This window comes from Salmo salar, chromosome 05 (assembly GCF_965601325.2).
Source record: "Salmo salar chromosome 05, fSalSal1, whole genome shotgun sequence".
Lineage (NCBI taxonomy): Eukaryota > Metazoa > Chordata > Actinopteri > Salmoniformes > Salmonidae > Salmo > Salmo salar.
The window spans coordinates 90,426,408-90,449,740 of NC_138295.1; the positions used below are offsets into that span (position 1 = coordinate 90,426,408).

The 23,333-nt window shown below is 49.3% G+C and overlaps 1 protein-coding gene across 3 annotated transcripts in view; it reads right to left on the bottom strand.

The window, feature by feature from the left end:
* LOC106597401 (collagen alpha-1(XIV) chain) overlaps positions 1-23,086 on the bottom strand; it is a 232,517-nt gene extending 209,431 nt beyond the window's left edge. For 2 of the 3 annotated variants that reach the window (XM_082975951.1, XM_082975950.1), the window contains exons 1-2: positions 22,928-23,086; positions 19,034-19,132 (exon numbers count right to left, since the gene is read on the bottom strand). In XM_082975951.1, coding sequence (XP_082832077.1) covers positions 19,034-19,132; positions 22,928-23,003 — 175 coding nt within the window. In that variant the 5' untranslated portion in view covers positions 23,004-23,086. The remainder of the gene's footprint in view (positions 1-19,033; positions 19,133-22,927) is intronic. The other variant, XM_082975949.1, reaches the window with a different exon arrangement.
* Positions 23,087-23,333: the final 247 nt, after the last annotated feature.

The window sequence follows — 23,333 nt, forward strand, 5'->3', positions numbered from 1 at the left end:
CGGAGGTTTATCCGGGGTTTTGGGTAGGTGGCTGCTCCCATTACCTCACTGCTGAAGGGGGGGCCTGTGCGTTTGCGGTGGACGGCGTAGGCGGACAGAGCTTTTGGTCGTCTGAAGGCTCTGTTTACCGATGCTCCCGTGTTGGCGCATCCGGATCCCTCTTTGCCATTCATAGTGGAGGTGGACGCGTTCGAGGCTGGTGTTGCAGCCGTGCTATCACAGCGCTCGGCACGCCCTTTAAGCTTCGCCCTGCGCTTTCTTTTCAAGGAAGCTCAGTCCGGCGGAGCGAAACTATGATGTAGGGGACAGAGAGTTGCTGGCTGTGGTAAAAGCTCTGAAGGTGTGGAGACATTGGCTTGAGCGGGCACAACACTCTTTTCTCATCTGGATTGACCACCGTAATCTGGAGTACATCCGGGCGGCGAGGACACTGAATCCTCGTCAGGCAAGGTGGGCGATGTTTTTCACCAGATTCTGTTTCACCATCTCATATAGACCAGGTTCCCGTAATGCTAAGGCCGACGCACTGTCCCGTCTCTATGATACCGAGGAGCGGTTCATCGATCCCAACCCCATACTTCCGGCCTCTTGTCTGGTGGCACCGGTGGTATGGGAGGTGGACGCGGACATCGAGCAGGCATCAAGGTTAGAACCTACTATACCACAGTGTCCAGCTGGTCAGAGGTACGTCCCACTTGGTGTTCGCGATAGATTGATCAGGTGGGCTCACACGCTACCCTCCTCTGGTCATCCGGGTATTGATAGGACGGTGCGGGGTCTTGGAGGGAAGTACTGGTGGCCCACGTTGGCAAGGGACGTGAGGGTTTATGTCTCCTCCTGCTCGGTGTGCACCCAGTGTAAGGCTCCTAGACACCTGCCTAGAGGGAAGTTACAGCCCCTCCCTGTTCCACAGCGGCCTTGGTCCCACCTGTCGGTGGACTTCCTCACCAATCTTCCTCCGTCACAGGGGAACACCACAATCCTGGTTGTTGTGGATCAGTTATCTAAGCCCTGCCGTCTCCTCCCTTTACCGGTCTTCCTACGGCCTTACAGACCGCGGAGGCCCTGTTTACACACGTCTTCGTGGGCAGGTTTCTGCAGTCATATTGCCAGGACCGGCCAGGAGAGTGGGCGAGGTTCGTCCCATGGGCCGAGATGGCTGAAAATTCACTCCGCCACTCCTCCACGAACCTGTAGCCGTTTCAGTGCATGTTGGGTTACCAGCCGGTCCTGGTACCATGGCATCAGAGCCAGACCGAGGCTCCTGCGGTGGAAGAATGGGTGCAGAGCTCAAAGGAGACCTGGAGAGCCGTCCAGGAATCCCTTAAACGGGCCGGTGGGCGGCAGAAGGAGAGCGCTGACCGCCACCGCAGTGAGGCTCCCGTGTTCGCGCCAGGGAACCGGGTCTGGCTCTCAACCCAAAACCTGCCCCTCCGCCTGCCCTGCCGGAAGCTGGGCCCGCGGTTTGTGGGGCCATTTAAAGTCCTGAGGAGAATAAACGAGGTGTGTTATAGGTTACAGCTCCCCCTTACTATCGTATTAACCCCTCGTTTCATGTGTCTCTTCTCAGGCCGGTGGTAGCTGGTCCACTGCAGGACGTTGAGGTGCGGGAGGTCCCTCCGCCCCCCCTGGACATCGAGGGAGCCCCGGCGTACACAATACATTCCATCCTGGACTCTAGGCGTCGGGTGGGGGGCCTGCAGAACCTCGTGGATTGCAAGCATAGAAGTGATTTGGCTCGTCTGGTAGGCTCGTGTCACTGGGCTCCTCGCGGCTGTGCTTCCCTTTGTAGTCTGTAATAGTTTGCAGGCCCTGCCACATCCGACGAGCGTCGGAGGCGGTGTAGTACGATTCAATCTTAGTCCTGTATTGGCACTTTGCCTGTTTGATGGTTTGTCGCAGGGCATAGCAGGATTTCTTATAAGCTTCCGGTTTAGAGTCCCGCACCTTGAAAGCTGAAGCTCTACCCTTTAGCTCAGTGCGAATGTTGCCTGTAATCCATGGCTTCTGTTTGGGGTATGTATGTGCAGTCACTGTGGGGACGACGTCATCGATGCACTTATTGATAAAGCCAGTGACTGATGTGGTGTACTCCTCAATGACATCGGAAGAATCCCGGAACATATTCCAGTCTGTGACAGCAAAACAGTCCTGTAGTTTAGCATCTGCATCATCTAACAACTTTTTTATAGACTGAGTCACTGGTGCTTCCTATTTAAATTTTTGCTTGTAAGCAGGAATCAGGAGGATAGAATTATGGTCAGATTTACCAAATGGAGGGCGAGGGGGAGCTTTGTATGCGTCTCTGTGTGTGGAGTACATGTTGATAGAAATTAGGTAAAAATGATTTGAGTTTCCCTGCATTAAAGTCCCCGGCCACTTGGAGCGCCGCCTCTGGGTGAGTGGTTTCCTGTTTGTTTATTTCCTTATACAGCTGACTGAGTGCGGTCTTAGTGCCAGCATCCGTCTGTGGGGGTAAATAAACAGCCACAAAAAATATAGATGAAAACTATCTTGGCAAATAGTGTGATTCTCTACTTTAGGCGAGTAAAATCTAGAGACTTCCTTAGATTTCGTGCACCAGCAGTTGTTAACAAATATACACAGACTGCCTGCCCCCCCCCCCCTCATCTTACCCTGCCAGCTGAATGTTATCCATGTTGTCATTCAGCCACGATTCGGTGAAACATAAGATATTACCGTTTTTTATGTCCTGTTGGTAGGATATTCGTGATCGTACCTCATCTAATTTATTGTCCAATGATTGTACATTGGCAAGTAATCTGATGGTAAGGGCAGATTTCCCACTCACTGTTGGCGGATCCTTACGAAGCACCCCGTCCTGTGTCCTCTATACCTGCGTCTCTTTCTCCTGACAATAACGGGGATGTAGGCCTTGTCGGGTGTCTGAAGTACATCCTGTGCATCCTGCTTGTTGAAGAAAAAATCTAATCCGAGGTGAGTGACTGCTGTCCTGATATCCAGAAGCTCTTTTTTGCCGTAAGATACGGTGGCAGAAACATTATGAACAAAATAAGTTACAAATAACATGAAAAACCAGATAATAGCACAGTTGGTTGGGCGCCTGTATAACAGCTGCCATTTCTTCCGGCGCCATCTTGTCTTCTGTTTACCCAGAAGACAGTTATCATGATCGCTAACTGGCTACACAAAGTGAATGATAGACAAATGTGCGCACCCAACAGACATACTGGGGAAATACTGCTGGAAATGAAATGGCAGATATTGTGACTCCTTTCTCTCTCTCTGTAGCCTCATCAGACTCCTCTCTCTCTCTGTAGCCTCATCAGACTCCTCTCTCTCTCTCTGTAGCCTCATCAGACTCCTCTCTCTCTCTCTGTAGCCTCATCAGACTCCTCTCTCTCTCTCTGTAGCCTCATCAGACTCCTCTCTCTCTCTCTGTAGCCTCAGACTCCTCTCTCTCTCTGTAGCCTCATCAGACTCCTCTCTCTCTCTCTGTTGCCTCATCAGACTCCTCTCTCTCTATGTAGCCTCATCAGACTCCTCTCTCTCTATGTAGCCTCATCAGACTCCTCTCTCTCTCTGTAGCCTCATCAGACACCTCTCACTCTGTAGCCTAATCAGACTCCTCTCTCTCTCTCTCTGTAGCCTCATCAGACTCCTCTCTCTCTCTCTCTCTGTAGCCTCATCAGACTCCTCTCTCTCTCTGTAGCCTCATCAGACTCTTCTCTCTCTATGTAGCCTCATCAGACTCCTCTCTCTCTCTCTCTGTAGCCTCATCAGACTCATCTCTCTCTGTAGCCTAATCAGACTCCTCTCTCTCTCTGTAGCCTCATCAGACTCCTCTCTCTCTCTCTGTAGCCTCATCAGACTCCTCTCTCTCTATATAGCCTCATCAGACTCCTCTCTCTCTCTCTGTAGCCTAATCAGACTATCCTCTCTCTCTGTAGCCTCATCAGACTCCTCTCTCTCTCTCTGTAGCCTCATCAGACTCCACTCTCTCTCTGTAGCCTCAGAATCCTCTCTCTCTATGTAGCCTCATCAGACTCCTCTCTCTCTCTGTAGCCTCATCAGACTCCTCTCTCTCTCTGTAGCCTCATCAGACTCCTCTCTCTCTCTCTGTAGCCTCATCAGACTCCTCTCTCTCTCTGTAGCCTCATCAGACTCCTCTCTCGCTCTGTAGCCTCAGACTCCTCTCTCTCTCTGTAGCCTCATCAGACTCCTCTCTCTCTCTCTGTAGCCTCATCAGACTCCTCTCTCTCTGTAGCCTCATCAGACTCCTCTCTCTATGAAGCCTCATCAGACTCCTCTCTCTCTCTCTGTAGCCTCATCAGACTCCTCTCTCTCTCTGTTGCCTCATCAGACTCCTCTCTCTATGTAGCCTCATCAGACTCCTCTCTCTCTATGTAGCCTCATCAGACTCCTCTCTCTCTCTGTAGCCTCATCAGACACCTCTCTCTCTGTAGCCTAATCAGACTCCTCTCTCTCTCTGTAGCCTCATCAGACTCCTCTCTCTCTCTCTCTCTGTAGCCTCATCAGACTCCTCTCTCTCGCTGTAGCCTCATCTGACTCCTCTCTCTCTCTCTCTGTAGCCTCATCAGACTCCTCTCTCTCTCTCTGTAGCCTCATCAGACTCCTCTCTCTCTCTGTAGCCTCATCAGACTCCTCTCTCTCTATGTAGCCTCATCAGACTCCTCTCTCTCTCTCTCTGTAGCCTCATCAGACTCATCTCTCTCTGTAGCCTAATCAGACTCCTCTCTCTCTCTGTAGCCTCATCAGACTCCTCTCTCTCTGTAGCCTCATCAGACTCCTCTCTCTCTCTCTGTAGCCTCATCAGACTCCTCTCTCTCTCTATAGCCTCATCAGACTCCTCTCTCTCTCTCTGTAGCCTAATCAGACTATCCTCTCTCTCTGTAGCCTCATCAGACTCCTCTCTCTCTCTCTGTAGCCTCATCAGACTCCACTCTCTCTCTGTAGCCTCAGAATCCTCTCTCTCTATGTAGCCTCATCAGACTCCTCTCTCTCTCTGTAGCCTCATCAGACTCCTCTCTCTCTCTGTAGCCTCATCAGACTCCTCTCTCTCTCTCTGTAGCCTCATCAGACTCCTCTCTCTCTCTGTAGCCTCATCAGACTCCTCTCTCGCTCTGTAGCCTCAGACTCCTCTCTCTCTCTGTAGCCTCATCAGACTCCTCTCTCTCTCTCTGTAGCCTCATCAGACTCCTCTCTCTCTGTAGCCTCATCAGACTCCTCTCTCTATGAAGCCTCATCAGACTCCTCTCTCTCTCTCTGTAGCCTCATCAGACTCCTCTCTCTCTCTGTTGCCTCATCAGACTCCTCTCTCTATGTAGCCTCATCAGACTCCTCTCTCTCTATGTAGCCTCATCAGACTCCTCTCTCTCTCTGTAGCCTCATCAGACACCTCTCTCTCTGTAGCCTAATCAGACTCCTCTCTCTCTCTGTAGCCTCATCAGACTCCTCTCTCTCTCTCTCTCTGTAGCCTCATCAGACTCCTCTCTCTCGCTGTAGCCTCATCTGACTCCTCTCTCTCTCTCTGTAGCCTCATCAGACTCCTCTCTCTCTCTCTGTAGCCTCATCAGACTCCTCTCTCTCTATGTAGCCTCATCAGACTCCTCTCTCTCTCTCTGTAGCCTCATCAGACTCCTCTCTCTCTGTAGCCTAATCAGACTCCTCTCTCTCTCTGTAGCCTAATCAGACTCCTCTCTCTCTCTGTAGCCTCATCAGACACCTCTCTCTCTCTATGTAGCCTCATCAGACTCCTCTCTCTCTCTCTATGTAGCCTCATCAGACTCCTCTCTCTCTCTCTGTAGCCTCATCAGACTCCTCTCTCTCTCTCTGTAGCCTCATCAGACTCCTCTCTCTCTCTCTGTAGCCTCATCAGACTCCTCTCTCTCTCTCTCTGTAGCCTCATTAGACTCCTCTCTCTCTCTCTGTAGCCTCATCAGACTCCTCTCTCTCTCTCTGTAGCCTCATCAGACTCCTCTCTCTCTCTCTCTCTCTCTGTAGCCTCATCAGACTCCTCTCTCTCTCTCTGTAGCCTCATCAGACTCCTCTCTCTTTCTATGTAGCCTCATCAGACTCCTCTCGCTCTCTGTAGCCTCATCAGACTCCTCTCTCTCTCTGTAGCCTCATCAGACTCCTCTCTCTCTCTGTAGCCTCATCAGACTCCTCTCTCTCTCTCTGTAGCCTCATCAGACTCCTCTCTCTCTCTCTCTGTAGCCTCATCAGACTCCTCTCTCTCTGTAGCCTCATCAGACTCCTCTCTCTCTCTCTCTCTCTCTCTCTGTAGCCTCATCAGACTCCACTCTCTCTCTCTGTAGCCTCATCAGACTCCTCTCTCTCTCTGTAGCCTCATCAGACTCCTCTCTCTCTCTCTGTAGCCTCATCAGACTCCTCTCTCTCTGTAGCCTCATCAGACTCCTCTCTCTATGAAGCCTCATCAGACTCCTCTCTCTCTCTGTGTAGCCTCATCAGACTCCTCTCTCTCTCTGTTGCCTCATCAGACTCCTCTCTCTATGTAGCCTCATCAGACTCCTCTCTCTCTATGTAGCCTCATCAGACTCCTCTCTCTCTCTGTAGCCTCATCAGACACCTCTCTCTCTGTAGCCTAATCAGACTCCTCTCTCTCTCTGTAGCCTCATCAGACTCCTCTCTCTCTCTCTCTCTGTAGCCTCATCAGACTCCTCTCTCTCGCTGTAGCCTCATCTGACTCCTCTCTCTCTCTCTGTAGCCTCATCAGACTCCTCTCTCTCTCTCTGTAGCCTCATCAGACTCCTCTCTCTCTATGTAGCCTCATCAGACTCCTCTCTCTCTCTCTGTAGCCTCATCAGACTCCTCTCTCTCTGTAGCCTAATCAGACTCCTCTCTCTCTCTGTAGCCTAATCAGACTCCTCTCTCTCTCTGTAGCCTCATCAGACACCTCTCTCTCTCTATGTAGCCTCATCAGACTCCTCTCTCTCTCTCTATGTAGCCTCATCAGACTCCTCTCTCTCTCTCTGTAGCCTCATCAGACTCCTCTCTCTCTCTCTGTAGCCTCATCAGACTCCTCTCTCTCTCTCTGTAGCCTCATCAGACTCCTCTCTCTCTCTCTCTGTAGCCTCATTAGACTCCTCTCTCTCTCTCTGTAGCCTCATCAGACTCCTCTCTCTCTCTCTGTAGCCTCATCAGACTCCTCTCTCTCTCTCTCTCTCTCTCTGTAGCCTCATCAGACTCCTCTCTCTCTCTCTGTAGCCTCATCAGACTCCTCTCTCTTTCTATGTAGCCTCATCAGACTCCTCTCGCTCTCTGTAGCCTCATCAGACTCCTCTCTCTCTCTGTAGCCTCATCAGACTCCTCTCTCTCTCTGTAGCCTCATCAGACTCCTCTCTCTCTCTCTGTAGCCTCATCAGACTCCTCTCTCTCTCTCTCTGTAGCCTCATCAGACTCCTCTCTCTCTGTAGCCTCATCAGACTCCTCTCTCTCTCTCTCTCTCTCTCTCTGTAGCCTCATCAGACTCCACTCTCTCTCTCTGTAGCCTCATCAGACTCCTCTCTCTCTCTGTAGCCTATCAGACTCCTCTCTCTCTCTCTGTAGCCTCATCAGACTCCTCTCTCTTTCTATGTAGCCTCATCAGACTCCTCTCTCTCTCTGTAGCCTCATCAGACTCCTCTCTCTCTCTGTAGCCTCATCAGACTCCTCTCTCTCTCTATGTAGCCTCATCAGACTCCTCTCTCTCTGTAGCCTCATCAGACTCCTCTCTCTCTCTCTGTAGCCTCATCAGACTCCTCTCTCTCTCTATGTAGCCTCATCAGACTCCTCTCTCTCTCTGTAGCCTCATCAGACTCCTCTCTCTCTCTCTGTAGCCTCATCAGACTCCTCTCTCTCTGTAGCCTCATCAGACTCCTCTCTTTATGTAGCCTCATCAGACTCCTCTCTCTATGTAGCCTCATCAGACTCCTCTATCTCTCTCTGTAGCATCATCAGACTCCTCTCTCTCTGTAGCCTCATCAGACTCCTCTCTCTCTATGTAGCCTCATCAGACTCCTCTCTCTCTCTATGTAGCCTCATCAGACTCCTCTCTCTCTCTGTAGCCTCATCAGTCTCAGTCCCATCATATATATAGTGTTCCTGTCACGTTGCTATGGTCTGCGTCCTACCTTATTCCCTTTGCAATGCACTACCCACGGCCAGGGTACGAGCTGGGCCAGGGTCCAAGCCAACCCTGAGCTGGGCTGTGGTTAGCTGTCTGAGCGCTGGTTAAACCCTGAGCTGGGCTGTGGTTAGCTCTCAGAAGGCTGGTTAAACCCTGAGCTGGGCTGTGGTTAGCTCTCAGAAGGCTGGTTAAACTCTGAGCTGGGCTGTGGTTAGCTCTCAGAAGGCTGGTTAAACTCTGAGCTGGGCTGTGGTTAGCTCTCAGAAGGCTGGTTAAACCCTGAGCTGGGCTGTGGTTAGCTCTCAGAAGGCTGGTTAAACCCTGAGCTGGGCTGTGGTTAGCTCTCAGAAGGCTGGTTAAACTCTGAGCTGGGCTGTGGTTAGCTCTCAGAAGGCTGGTTAAACCCTGAGCTGGGCTGTGGTTAGCTCTCAGAAGGCTGGTTAAACCCTGAGCTGGGCTGTGGTTAGCTCTCAGAAGGCTGGTTAAACCCTGAGCTGGGCTGTGGTTAGCTGTCAGAGACAATTCATGATCAGGGAGAGACTAAATAAATGATAATGTTAGAAATGAACTGGGCTATAAATATAAGAGCCTCTACAGGTTTCTCTGTCCTCCCCACACACACTGCTACTGATGGATGTGGAGAAGAAACCATCGCCCTTTGTCTCAACAATCCACTCTATCCCCCATCAACTGTGTGTGTGTGTGTGTGTGTGTGTGTGTGTGTGTGTGTGTGTGTGTGTGTGTGTGTGTGTGTGTGTGTGTGTGTGTGTGTGTGTGTGTGTGTGTGTGTGTGTGTGTGTGTGTGTGTGTGTGTGTGTGTGGAGTTAAGGAAAGAGGTCATTATGGAGTCATCTATTAGATCTCTATGTCCTCATTAATGGATGGAGTCATGTGTTTAGGAGGCCCTAAACACCTAGTTAGCTCCACAGCTGTGTAACTACTATCCATAAGGGTTAGAAGAGTTTCCACATGATAGATCATGGAGAAGGATATTTTAGCTTCCTGTTCCATTGACAGTGGGACAACATTAGCACGGTACATCAGAAGTGATTTGTTGGATGTTGGAGAAGCTACATCCGGGTGGGTATTTCATTCAATATTTCAACGGAGAAAAGTTTCAGCTCGCTGCTAAAAACTAGATTACCACATGATTTCTGCCATTCAGGTTGCAACAGACAAACAGAACAGGGAGTAGCTTTACCTCTCATCCAAATCAATAAATATGTTGTCAGGGCTTGAGATGTACAGTTCTGCATCTCAATATCACAATCATTTTTAAGTGGATTCAATTTGCTGATGACCAGAATAACAACTTCCCAGCTTCCATTTGGTTTGTAGTCACCCCTCAAGACAACAATCCTTACTACTACAGTGATCACATCACTGGTATCCCAATCCCACAGGCTCGCCCTGGGAGGGCTGCAGTCCTATTTTCACACACACACACACACACACACACACACACACACACACACACACACACAGCACACACACACACACACACACACACACACACACACACACACACACACACACACACACACACACACACACACACACACACACACACACACACACACACAGATATTCAATCAAACATTAACCAGGTCCAGCAGCTCCCCCCAAATACTGATCCTGAACCAATTACCCAGTCAATTTCTAACAAAAACAATAACAGTCTGTCCCCCTTTTGTCTACCTCCTTCCCTCCCTCCTACCTCCAATAACTCTGCAAAGACTATCAACAAAACTGAGGACTAATTGACAGTATTTTGAATAGTTATTCAGTAAGATGTCTCTCTGATGTGGTGTCAAAGAAACAAAAAGCACAATGTGTGCAATCAAGATGGCACCCGATTCCCTTTATAGGGTCCCCACAGGCTCTGGTCAAAAGTACTGCACTATATAGGGAATAGGGTCCCCACAGGCTCTGGTCAAAAGTACTGCACTATATAGGGAATAGGGTCCCCACAGGCTCTGGTCAAAAGTACTGCACTATATAGGGAATAGGGTCCCCACAGGCTCTGGTCAAAAGTAGTGCACTATATAGGGAATAGGGTCCCCACAGGCTCTGGTCAAAAGTACTGCACTATATAGGGAATAGGGTCCCCACAGGGCTCTGGTCAAAAGTAGTGCACTATATAGGGAATAGGGTCCCACAGGGCTCTGGTCAAAAGTAGTGCACTATATAGGGAATAGGGTCCCCACAGGGCTCTGGTCAAAAGTAGTGCACTACATAGGGAATAGGGTCCCCACAGGGCTCTAGTCAAAAGTAGTGCACTACATAGGGAATAGGGTCCCCACAGGGCTCTGGTCAAAAGTAGTGCACTATATAGGGAATAGGGTGCCATTTGGGACTAGCCCATTTCTGATACTCCCTGGGTGGCTGCCATTGTGCAGTAGCAAGTTTTGTTCAGATGAAAAAGAGAGGAACATAGTAGATATGTCAGTATAACTCTGCTACAACAATGTGTAATATAAATGGCAGTATAACTCTGTTACAACAATGCTTAATATATATGGCAGTATAACTCTGTTACAACAATGTGTAATATATATGGCAGTATAACTCTATTACAACAATGTGTAATATATATGGCAGTATAACTCTGTTACAACAATGTGTAATATATATGGCAGTATAACTCTGTTACAACAATGTGTAATATATATGGCAGTATAACTCCGTTACAACAATGTGTAATATAAATGGCAGTATAACTCTATTACAACAATGCTTAATATATATGGCAGTATAACTCTGTTAAAACAATGCTTAATATATATGACAGTATAACTCTATTACAACAATGCTTAATATATATGGCAGTATAACTCTGTTACAACAATGCTTAATATATATGGCAGTATAACTCTGTTACAACAATGTGTAATATATATGGCAGTATAACTCCGTTGCAACAATGTGTAATATATATGGCAGTATAACTCCGTTGCAACAATGTGTAATATATATGGCAGTATAACTCTGTTACAACAATGCTTAATATATATGGCAGTATAACTGTATTACAACAATGCTTAATATATATGGCAGTATAACTCTGTTACAACAATGTGTAATATATATGGCAGTATAACTCTATTGCAACAATGCTTAATATATATGGCAGTAATACTCTATTACAACAATGTGTAATATATATGGCAGTATAACTCTATTACAACAATGCTTAATATATATGGCAGTAATACTCTATTACAACAATGTTAATAAAATAGTACAGCCACATCAACAACATGTTGTAACTGATAATGCTATTTCAGTACTGGGTATGGACTGTAGATCTGGGACTTGTGAGTTGTGGTTGTGTTTGCCATATGGTGTTAGTGATTACAGTGTGGAGTGCTGCCAACACTCTGACTTAATCTGCACTGAAACTAAACTCAGAACACTCTGTTGTTCAATCAGATGGAGATTAAGAGGGAATTTCAAGACTTTTGTTCCCACAGGGATGAAATAAAATCTCGAACAAACACTTGAGTCTGAATGTCAGTGTAGGAAGTAGGAAGTACTGGTAAAAGTGCTGTACTGCAGCTATAATTTAACACATGACTCACAGCCTTGGTAAGGAGCTATATAGGCTACAGTACATTCCTATATTATTCCATTTCAACCTCAGGGATAAAGTGTACAACTATCTCATGTATGCCCACAGTGATGACAAATCAATCCTAATACATTCAGAACATCATCATCATCAATAATGTGTAATCTGACACCACAGTGACCAGACACCCATCTGATGTGAATGCAGCTATATGATTACCTTGCTGTGGTGTAAATCCCACATTATTATTCCATGTCTATATCAGCCAGCAGGCCAGCCAGGCCAGGACTATCTGTGGGTGAACGGACAAGGCAGTGTCCTCTTCCTGGTCAGATCAGATGCAATGTCACCCAGGAGAACTCTATGGCTCCGGTCCAAATGGCTCCATTTTCATTTTGTTGTGGACTATTTCTGACCAGGGCCCATAGGGATCTGGTCAAAAGTAGTGCACTATATAGGGAATAGGGTGCCATTTGGGATGCAATTAATCTCTATACAGTCTCTCTGAGGAGAAGCCATCTCCCTCTATCAGCTCCAGCCTTTCCTCTGACTGAGGAACAGCCATCTCTCTCTATCAGCTCCAGCCTTTCCTCTGACTGAGGAACAGCCATCTCTCTCTATCAGCTCCAGCCTTTCCTCTGACTGAGGAACAGCCATCTACCTCTATCAGCTCCAGCCTTTCCTCTGACTGAGGAACAGCCATCTCTCTCTATCAGCTCCAGCCTTTCCTCTGACTGAGGAACAGCCATCTCTCTCTATCAGCTCCAGCCTTTCCTCTGACTGAGGAACAGCCATCTCTCTCTATCAGCTTCAGCCTTTCCTCTGACTGAGGAACAGTCATCTCTCTCTATCAGCTCCAGCCTTTCCTCTGACTGAGGAACAGCCATCTCTCTCTATCAGCTCCAGCCTTTCCTCTGACTGAGGAACAGCCATCTCTCTCTATCAACTTCAGCCTTTCCTCTGACTGAGGAACAGCCATCTCTCTCTATCAGCTCCAGCCTTTCCTCTGACTGAGGAACAGCCATCTCTCTCTATCAGCTCCAGCCTTTCCTCTGACTGAGGAACAGCCATCTCTCTCTATCAGCTCCAGCCTTTCCTCTGACTGAGGAACAGCCATCTCTCTCTATCAGCTCCAGCCTTTCCTCTGACTGAGGAACAGCCATCTCTCTCTATCAGCTCCAGCCTTTCCTCTGACTGAGGAACAGCCATCTCTCTCTATCAGCTCCAGCCTTTCCTCTGACTGAGGAACAGCCATCTCTCTCTATCAGCTCCAGCCTTTCCTCTGACTGAGGAACAGCCTTCTCTCTCTATCAGCTCCAGCCTTTCCTCTGACTGAGGAACAGCCATCTCTCTCTATCAGCTCCAGCCTTTCCTCTGACTGAGGAACAGCCATCTCTCTCTATCAGCTCCAGCCTTTCCTCTGACTGAGGAACAGTCATCTCTCTCTATCAGCTCCTGCCTTTCCTCTGACTGAGGAACAGCCATCTCTCTCTATCAGCTCCAGCCTTTCCTCTGACTGAGGAACAGCCACCTCTCTCTATCAGCTCCAGCCTTTCCTCTGACTGAGGAACAGTCATCTCTCTCTATCAGCTCCAGCCTTTCCTCTGACTGTGGAACAGCCATCTCTCTCTATCAGCTCCAGCCTTTCCTCTGACTGAGGAACAGCCATCTACCTCTATCAGCTCCAGCCTTTCCTCTGACTGAGGAACAGCCATCTCTCTCTATCAGCTCCAGCCTTTCCTCTGACTGAGGAACAGCCATCTCTCTCTATCAGCTCCAGCCTTTCCTCTGACTGAGGAACAGCCATCTCTCTCTATCAGCTCCAGCCTTTCCTCTGACTGAGGAACAGCCATCTCTCTCTATCAGCTCCAGCCTTTCCTCTGACTGAGGAACAGTCATCTCTCTCTATCAGCTCCAGCCTTTCCTCTGACTGAGGAACAGCCATCTCTCTCTATCAGCTCCAGCCTTTCCTCTGACTGAGGAACAGCCATCTCTCTCTATCAGCTCCAGCCTTTCCTCTGACTGAGGAACAGCCATCTACCTCTATCAGCTCCTGACTTTCCTGTGTGTGTGTGTGTGTGTGTGTGTGTGTGTGTGTGTGTGTGTGTGTGTGTGTGTGTGTGTGTGTGTGTGTGTGTGTGTGTGTGTGTGTGTGTGTGTGTGTGTGTGTGTGTGTGTGTGTGTGTGTGTGTGTGTGTGTTTTACTATCGTTGTGGGTACCAGAAGTCCTCACAAGGATAGTAAAACAATGAAAATTAAATGATGACAATAACCATGGTTATTTCCATGACAATAATAGTTACCCAAAATGTCATCGTCACACCCCTAGCGCGTGTCCATGTGAGACCTTAGTATTCTCACTGTCTCTGGCTCTCTGCCTTTGGCTCACTGGCTCTCTACCACTGGCTCTCTACCTCTGGCTCACTGGCTCTCTGGCTCTGGCTCACTGGCTCTCTGGCTCTGGCTCACTGGCTCTCTGCCTTTGGCTCACTGTCTCTCTACCTCTGGCTCACTGGCTCTCTGCCTCTGACTCACTGTCTCTGGCTCACTGGCTCTCTACCTCTGGCTCACTGGCTCTCTGCCTCTGACTCACTGTCTCTGGCTCACTGGCTCTCTACCTCTGGCTCACTGGCTCTCTGCCTTTGGCTCACTGTCTCTCTACCTCTGGCTCACTGGCTCTCTGCCTCTGACTCACTGTCTCTGGCTCACTGGCTCTCTACCTCTGGCTCACTGGCTCTCTGCCTCTGACTCACTGTCTCTGGCTCACTGGCTCTCTACCTCTGGCTCACTGGCTCTCTGCCTCTGACTCACTGTCTCTGGCTCACTGGCTCTCTACCTCTGGCTCACTGGCTCTCTGCCTCTGACTCACTGTCTCTGGCTCACTGGCTCTCTACCTCTGGCTCACTGGCTCTCTGCCTTTGGCTCACTGTCTCTCTACCTCTGGCTCACTGGCTCTCTGCCTCTGACTCACTGTCTCTGGCTCACTGGCTCTCTACCTCTGGCTCACTGGCTCTCTGCCTCTGACTCACTGTCTCTGGCTCACTGGCTCTCTGCCTCTGGCTCACTGTCTCTCTGGCTTACTGTCTCTCCGATTGACTGTCTTTCTGGCTCACTATCTCCCTGTCTCTAGCTCACTGTCTCTCTCTCCTCTCTCTCTCTCTCTCTCTCTCTCTCTCTCTCTCTCTCTCTCTCTCTCTCTCTCTCTCTCTCTCTCTCTCTGTCTCTCGGCGATTAGCAGTTGCCATACCAGGCGGTGATGCAACCGGTCAGGATGCTCTCGATGGTGCAGCTGTAGAACTTTTTGAGGATCTGGGGACCCATGCCAAATCTTCTATTTTTTTCTCTCTCTCACAGTCTGCCAGTCCACTTGTTAGGCTAGCTGGGGCGTCATCACTCAGTCAGGGCGGGTCCTTGCTGTTCTGCCGCCCCCGCAAAACTATAATAGTCCCAGTAAGCAAAATGACATTGAAAAGATGTCAAGAAGACGTATTTTCCAGTACGCTGAAAAGGCATCTTTTCCGGATATTGAAAAATACGTATTTTCCGGAAGCTGAAATTCATCCCTCCCTCCCCTCTGGACCTCTAGTGTTCTGGCCTCCAGAGTGTCAGCCCAGCACAGCCCCGTTATCAGGCCTCTCTGTCCTCTGCTATTACCCAGCGTTCTAATAGCTGGGTAATATGTGACTGCCACGACCTCTGACCCCTGAAGGGTTTTACTGCAGGCCCAGACAAAGACCTGCTCCGAGACAGCTTTAACTAGCTCCAGTGTGTGTGTGTGTGTGTGTGTGTGTGTGTGTGTGTGTGTGTGTGTGTGTGTGTGTGTGTGTGTGTGTGTGTGTGTGTGTGTGTGTGTGTGTGTGTGTGTGTGTGTGTGTGTGTTAGCCTGCCCAGAGCAGTTTTAACTAGCTCCAGTGTGTGTGTGTGTGTGTGTGTGTGTGTGTGTGTGTGTGTGTGTGTGTGTGTGTGTGTGTGTGTGTGTGTGTGTGTGTGTGTGTGTGTGTGTGTGTGTGTGTGTGTGTGTGTTAGCCTGCCCAGAGCAGTTTTAACTAGCTCTGAGCCTGGGGTCTCAAATCAATTGCTTTGGAGATGTTAGGATAGGATGTTACACCTCTCTCTCTACCCTCTCTCATCCCTCTACCCTCTCTCATCCCTCATCTCTCTACCCTCTCTCATCCCTCTACCCTCTCTCATCCCTCTACCCTCTCTCATCCCTCTACCCTCTCTCTTCCTTCTCTCATCCCTCTGCCCTCTCTCATCCCTTTGCCCTCTCTCATCCCTTTGCCCTCTCTCATCCCTTTGCACTCTCTCATCCCTCTACCCTCTCTCATCCCTCTACCCTCTCATCTCTCTACCCTCTCTCATCCCTCTCTCATCCCTCTCTCATCCCTCTACCCTCTCTCATCCCTCTACCTACTACCCTCTCTCATCCCTCTACCCTCTCTCATCCCTCTACCCTCTACCCTCTCTCTTCTCTCTCTCATCCCTCTACCCTTTCTCATCCCTCTACCCTCTCTCATCCCTCTACCCTCTCTCATCCCTCTACCCTCTCTCATCCCTCTACCCTCTACCCTCTCTCTTCTCTCTTTCATCCCTCTACCCTTTCTCATCCCTCTACCCTCTCTCATCCCTCTACCCTCTCAGATAATCATCCTTCCTTCCTGTCTGTCTTCACAGACACACAAGAACAAGTCCTGAGCCATGTCAAGGTGACTGGGTCCTATTTGATATCTTGTAGAGATGTACACCTAAACCTGCTCTCCGTTAATAATATCCATCTCAGTTTGAACAGAGGAATGCATCATAAACAACTCACCATCAACCTTAGCTAATGATCCTATTTGATGCAGAGTTGAGAAGCATATCTACCGGCCGTGGTGGAAAATAATCAAGCACACCTTTAGAGGCTTTTCTCCCCCATTGATTCAGGTCCTTCTGATGTCGTTTCTATCAGGCATTCAGTTTGGCCACCGCCCCAGGGGAGACGTCAAAGGGAAGAGAATGTCCCCGTCCCAAATGGTACCCTGTTCCTTTTATAGGATCTAGTGGTAGAGCATATCAGCCAACAGGCCAGTCCAACTCACTGTTGGGATCTAGTGGTAGAGTCATCGGCCAACAGGCCAGTCCAACTCACTGTTGGGATCTAGTGGTAGAGTCATCGGCCAACAGGCCAGTCCAACTCACTGTTGGGATCTAGTGGTAGAGTCATCGGCCAACAGGCCAGTCCAACTCACTGTTGGGATCTAGTGGTAGAGTCATCGGCCAACAGGCCAGTCCAACTCACTGTTGGGATCTAGTGGTAGAGTCATCGGCCAACAGGCCAGTCCAACTCACTGTTGGGATCTAGTGGTAGAGCATATCAGCCAACAGCCCAGTCCAACTCACTGTTGGGATCTAGTGGTAGAGTCATCAGCCAACAGGCCAGTCCAACTCACTGTTGGGATCTAGTGGTAGAGTCATCAGCCAACAGGCCAGTCCAACTCACTGTTGGGATCTAGTGGTAGAGTCATCAGCCAACAGCCCAGTCCAACTCACTGTTGGGATCTAGTGGTAGAGTCATCAGCCAACAGGCCAGTCCAACTCACTGTTGGGATCTAGTGGTAGAGTCATCAGCCAACAGCCCAGTCCAACTCACTGTTGGGATCTAGTGGTAGAGTCATCGGCCAACAGGCCAGTCCAACTCCCTGTTGGGATCTAGTGGTAGAGTCATCAGCCAACAGGCCAGTCCAACTCACTGTTGGGATCTAGTGGTAGAGTCATCAGCCAACAGGCCAGTCCAACTCACTGTTGGGATCTAGTGGTAGAGTCATCAGCCAACAGCCCAGTCCAACTCACTGTTGGGATCTAGTGGTAGAGTCATCAGCCAACAGCCCAGTCCAACTCACTGTTGGGATCTAGTGGTAGAGTCATCAGCCAACAGGCCAGTCCAACTCACTGTTGGGATCTAGTGGTAGAGCATATCAGCCAACAGGCCAGTCCAACTCCCTGTTGGGATCTAGTGGTAGAGCATATCAGCCAGCAGCCCAGTCCAACTCACTGTTGGGATCTAGTGGTAGAGTCATCAGCCAACAGTCCAGTCCAACTCACTGTTGGGATCTAGTGGTAGAGTCATCAGCCAACAGCCCAGTCCAACTCACTGTTGGGATCTAGTGGTAGAGTCATCGGCCAACAGGCCAGTCCAACTCACTGTTGGGATCTAGTGGTAGAGTCATCAGCCAACAGGCCAGTCCAACTCACTGTTGGGATCTAGTGGTAGAGTCATCAGCCAACAGGCCAGTCCAACTCACTGTTGGGATCTAGTGGTAGAGTCATCAGCCAACAGGCCAGTCCAACTCACTGTTGGGATCTAGTGGTAGAGTCATCAGCCAACAGGCCAGTCCAACTCCCTGTTGAAGGCAGGACAGAACAGAAAATCTGGACCTGAAGCCAGTTCCACTGCTGATGTTAAACTCTTCCCCTCTAATCAAGGACTGATTTAGACCTGGGACAGACAGTTGTCCTGCCCTCCAGACTCAGGTTGTAACACCCCTGGTCTAGAACTTTACTGAGCAGTACAGCCGTTAGCTTCTGAAAATAACTCAACATTTAACATAGTGATGGATACAGACGGTTATTCCTCCAACGATAATACCACAGACGTTCAAACAACACCCCAAATCACTTGCCCCCTTACTGAGTAGTGACCTCAAACCACAAACCCACATTCCATTCGTACCCTATAATAACATGGACCTCTCTGTATACGCCATGATCTGAGTAACAGCAGAAATGACTTTCAATACTTTAAAAACAATCATTATAATAACACATAATCACCAGTACAATTTGAAGAGTCTGCCTGCCACATCGAAATTGTTGTGTGTCTTTTTGGCTAGATTAGAACCCTGGTCTCTCCCCGTCCATCCAGCCAACCTGCATATTATGCTAAACAGATCAGAGTTAAATAGAACACTGCCAACATTCTAGAACCCATAAAGACCAAAGCAAAGGCATTCCGTCCTATTCTCACATTTAATGGAAAAGAGGGTCAAATATTTCACAGTGATAAAAAGGAGCATTTCGTCTGCCAACCGAACAACCAGACAGATATTCATAGCCAGCTTGGGGAGAGAGAGAGAGAGAGAGAGAGAGAGAGAGAGAGAGAGAGAGAGAGAGAGAGAGAGAGAGAGAGAGAGAGAGAGAGAGACTGCATCATATTGAGTCATTTACCCACTGTCTCGCAGTGACATTAACAGTCTAGTGACAGCCAGCCAAACCAGGCAACCAGCCAGACCACCAGCCATCTAGCTAAACAGCCAGTCAGTCAGACCAGGTATCCATCCAGTCAGTCTTACCTCCAGATATCTCGTTGATCTCCTCAGTCCCTCCGGTGTCATCAAGTCTCAGAGGCAATGTGCTCTCACCCTCTGCTCCCTCACCCTCCAGGTCTTCAGCTGAGGCACAGAGAGTAGAGAAATACATGAAAACCCTCATTCACTCTATAGGGCAGAGACCCAAACCTTACTGTGAAGAGATCCATTAAAACCCTCATTCACTCTATAGGGCAGAGACCCAAACCTTACAGTGAAGAGATCCATTAAAACCCTCATTCACTCTATAGGGCAGAGACCCAAACCTTACAGTGAAGAGATCCATTAAAACCCTCATTCACTCTATAGGGCAGAGACCCAAACCTTACAGTGAAGAGATCCATTAAAACCCTCATTCACTCTATAGGGCAGAGACCCAAACCTTACTGCGAAGAGATCCATTAAAACCCTCATTCACTCTATAGGGCAGAAACCCAAACCTTACTGTGAAGAGATCCATTAAAACCCTCATTCACTCTATAGGGCAGAGACCCAAACCTTACAGTGAAGAGATCCATTAAAACCCTCATTCACTCTATAGGGCAGAAACCCAAACCTTACTGTGAAGAGATCCATTAAAAACCTGAAGGCTCTCTGCTCTTTCAACAACCACTCCTCCTCCCCCATCACAGCACAGAAAGTCACGATGCCAGGCCAGCCAGACAGCATTCAATGGAATCTACTTTAGTAGAGCCTCTGTCAGGTTTCAGATAGAACCTCAGGATTTGGGGAGGAGGGCATTGACATGTTATTGACTGTATAAAAAGCTACTTATTCATTCCAGAATATATGTATTTTCATTTTTTGTGTTTTCACTGTTGTATAAGAACGCTCTTTCTTCAAAAGCAATGCTATGAATGTGAGGTTTCTATTTAAAGTAATTTTACTATTCAGAAATTAGTGAAACAAAAGGACACAGAATCAGTCTGTTACATACCGGCATACTATAAGTGGAACAAAAGGACACAGAACCAGTATGTTACATACCGGCATACTATAAGTGGAACAAAAGGACACAGAACCAGTCTGTTACATACCTGCATTCTATGAGTGGAACAAAAGGACACAGAACCAGTCTGTTACATACCGGCATACTATAAGTGGAACAAAAGGACACAGAACCAGTCTGTTACATACCGGCATACTATAAGTGGAACAAAAGGACACAGAACCAGTCTGTTACATACCGGCATACTATAAGTGGAACAAAAGGACACAGAACCAGTCTGTTACATACCGGCATACTATAAGTGGAACAAAAGGACACAGAATCAGTCTGTTACATACCGGCATACTATAAGTGGAACAAAATGACACAGAATCAGTCTGTTACATACCGGCATACTATAAGTGGAACAAAAGGACACAGAACCAGTCTGTTACATACCGGCATACTATAAGTGGAACAAAAGGACACAGAACCAGTCTGTCACGCCCTGACCACAGAGAGCCCTTGTTTCTCTATGGTGTAGTAGGTCAGGGAGTGACTAGGGGGTAGTCTAGGTTAATATTTCTATGTTGTGTTCTAGTTTATATTTTCTAGGTTGGTGTTTTGTATGATTCCCAATTAGAGGCAGCTGGTAATCGTTGTCTCTAATTGGGGATCATATTTAAGTAGCTATTTTTCCCACCTGTGTTTGTGGGATATTGTTTTGTGTTTGTGCCTGTGCACCACGAATTCACGTTTAGTTGTTTGTTTATTTGTTTTTGCTTGAAGTTTCACTTTGGAATAAAGACGTGGAACTCTACACACGCTGCGCCTTGGTCCCGTTCTTATGACAACCGTGACAGAATATCCCACCAAACCAGGACCAAGCAGCGTGTTCACCAGGTGAAGGGGTTTTGGACATGGGAAGAAGTGATGGGTGGATGCGAGACCCTTCCTTGGCGGCAGACAGAAGGTAATGATGGAGGAAGGCGACGATGCCGGGGTTCGCGGCCACAGAAAGCCCAAGGACAACTCCAATACTTTTTTTGGGGGGGGGCACAAGGGGTGGCCGGTCGAGCCGAGGAGAGTGTCAGAGCCCGAATGGCAAACTCTGGAGGAGCATGTCGTCAGACCACGGCCACAGAAACCCCAAGATTTTTGTTTTTTGGGGGGGGGGGGCACATGGAGCAGGCGGATGAGCAGAGGGAAGAGCCAGAGACCACATGGGGAGAGATGAGAGAGATGTTGTGCAAGTGTGTTATGCTCAACATTCGACCAGAGGATCCGGTCACCAGTCCGGTGCAACCTGTGCCGGACCCACGCATCAGGCCTCCAGTGGGCCTCCCCAGTCCGGTACGTCCTGTGCCTGCTCCTCGCACTCGCCCTGAAGTGCGTGTCCCCAGTCCGGTATATCCTGTACCTGCTCCTCGCACTCGCCCTGAAGAGCGTGTCCCCAGTCTGGTACGTCTTGTGCCTGCTCCTCGACCAGAAGTGCATGTCCCCAGTCCGGTACGTCCTGTGCCTGCTCCTCGCACTCGCCCTGAAGAGCGTGTCACCAGTCTGGTGCAACCTGTGCCGGCCCCACGCATCAGGCCTCCAGTGCGCCTCCCCAGTCTGGTACGTCCTGTGCATGCTCCTCGCACTCGGCCTGAAGTGTGTCACCAGTCCGGTACGTCCTGTGCCTGCTCCTCGACCTGAAGTGCGTGTCCCCAGTCCAGTACGTCCTGTGCCTGCTCCTCGCACTCGCCCTGAAGTGTGTCACCAGTCCAGTACCACCTGTGCCGGCTCCACGCATCAGGCCTCCTGTGTGCCTCACCAGTCCGGTGCCACCTGTACCGGCTCCACGCACTCGGCCTCCAATGTGCATTCACAGTCCAGAGCTTCCGGAGACGGTCCCCAGTCCGGAACCTCCCGCGACGGTCCACTGTCCGGAACCTCCCGCGACGGTCCACTGTCCGGAACCTCCCGCGACGGTCCACTGTCCGGAACCTCCCGCGACGGTCCACTGTCCGGAACCTCCCGCGACGGTCCACTGTCCAGAACCTCCCGCGACAGCCCACGGTCTGGAACCTCCAGCTACGGTCAACGGTCCGGAACCTCCAGCTCCATGGCCGGAGCCTTCCCCTGCGCCGATGCCCAGTCCGAGCACGGCGTCCAGTCCAGCTCCAAGGCAGGAGCCTTCCTCTGCGCCGGTGGCCATTCCAGGCACGGCGTCCAGTCCAGCTCCATGGCCGGAGCCTTCTTCTGCGCCGATGTCCAGGCACAGCGTCCAACCCAGCTCCAGGGCCGGAGCCCTCCTCTGCGCCGGTGCCCAGTCCAGGCATGACTTTCAGCCCGGCGCCATGGTCGGATCCGGGGTCTGGGGTGGGGCTACAACCCGCACCGGAGCCGCCACCGACACTAGTTACCCCCCCTAACCCCCCCATTTGGTTTCAGGTTTTGCGGCCGGAGTCCGCACCTTTGGGGGGGATACTGTCACGCCCTGACCATAGAGAGCCCTTGTTTCTCTATGGTGTAGTAGGTCAGGGAGTGACTAGGGGGTAGTCTAGGTTAATATTTCTATGTTGTGTTCTAGTTTATATTTTCTAGGTTGGTGTTTTGTATGATTCCCAATTAGAGGCAGCTGGTAATCTTTGTCTCTAATTGGGGATCATATTTAAGTAGCTATTTTTCCCACCTGTGTTTGTGGGATATTGTTTTGTGTTGGTGCCTGTGCACCACGAATTCACGTTTAGTTGTTTGTTTATTTGTTTTTGCTTGAAGTTTCACTTTGGAATAAAGATGTGGAACTCTACACACGCTGCACCTTGGTCCCGTTCTTACGACAATCGTGACACAGTCTGTTATATACCTGCATACTATGAGTGGAACAAAAGGACACAGAACCAGTCTGTTACATACCTGCATTCTATGAGTGGAACAAAATTACATAGAATCAGACTGATACATACCTGCATACTTCCCTTGTAGTGCTCTGCTCTGCTGGTTCCCTCTCACAGCTAGAACCCTGACGTGGTACTCCTTCATGGCATCAAAGTCCTGTATCACCACTTTATTATCCCCCTTCGAAACGCGCAGCTCCTTTTTCTCTTTGTCTGTTGGAGATTGGAGAGAGAAATCAGGGTGGGGACCTAGTGTGCGTCCAAAATGCCATCCTATTCCCTATATCAGGATCATCAACTAGATGAGCAGATGGTATGGGGGCCAGAACATAATTACAAATAATTTGTAGACTGCAAATTGACCGCAGGAAGCCCAAACTAATGTGACCCCAGACATGTTTGACTAACACATAATCACTTCAAACCTTGCTTACATTTGTATATGATTACATGTCTCTGTTATGCGTGGGAATAC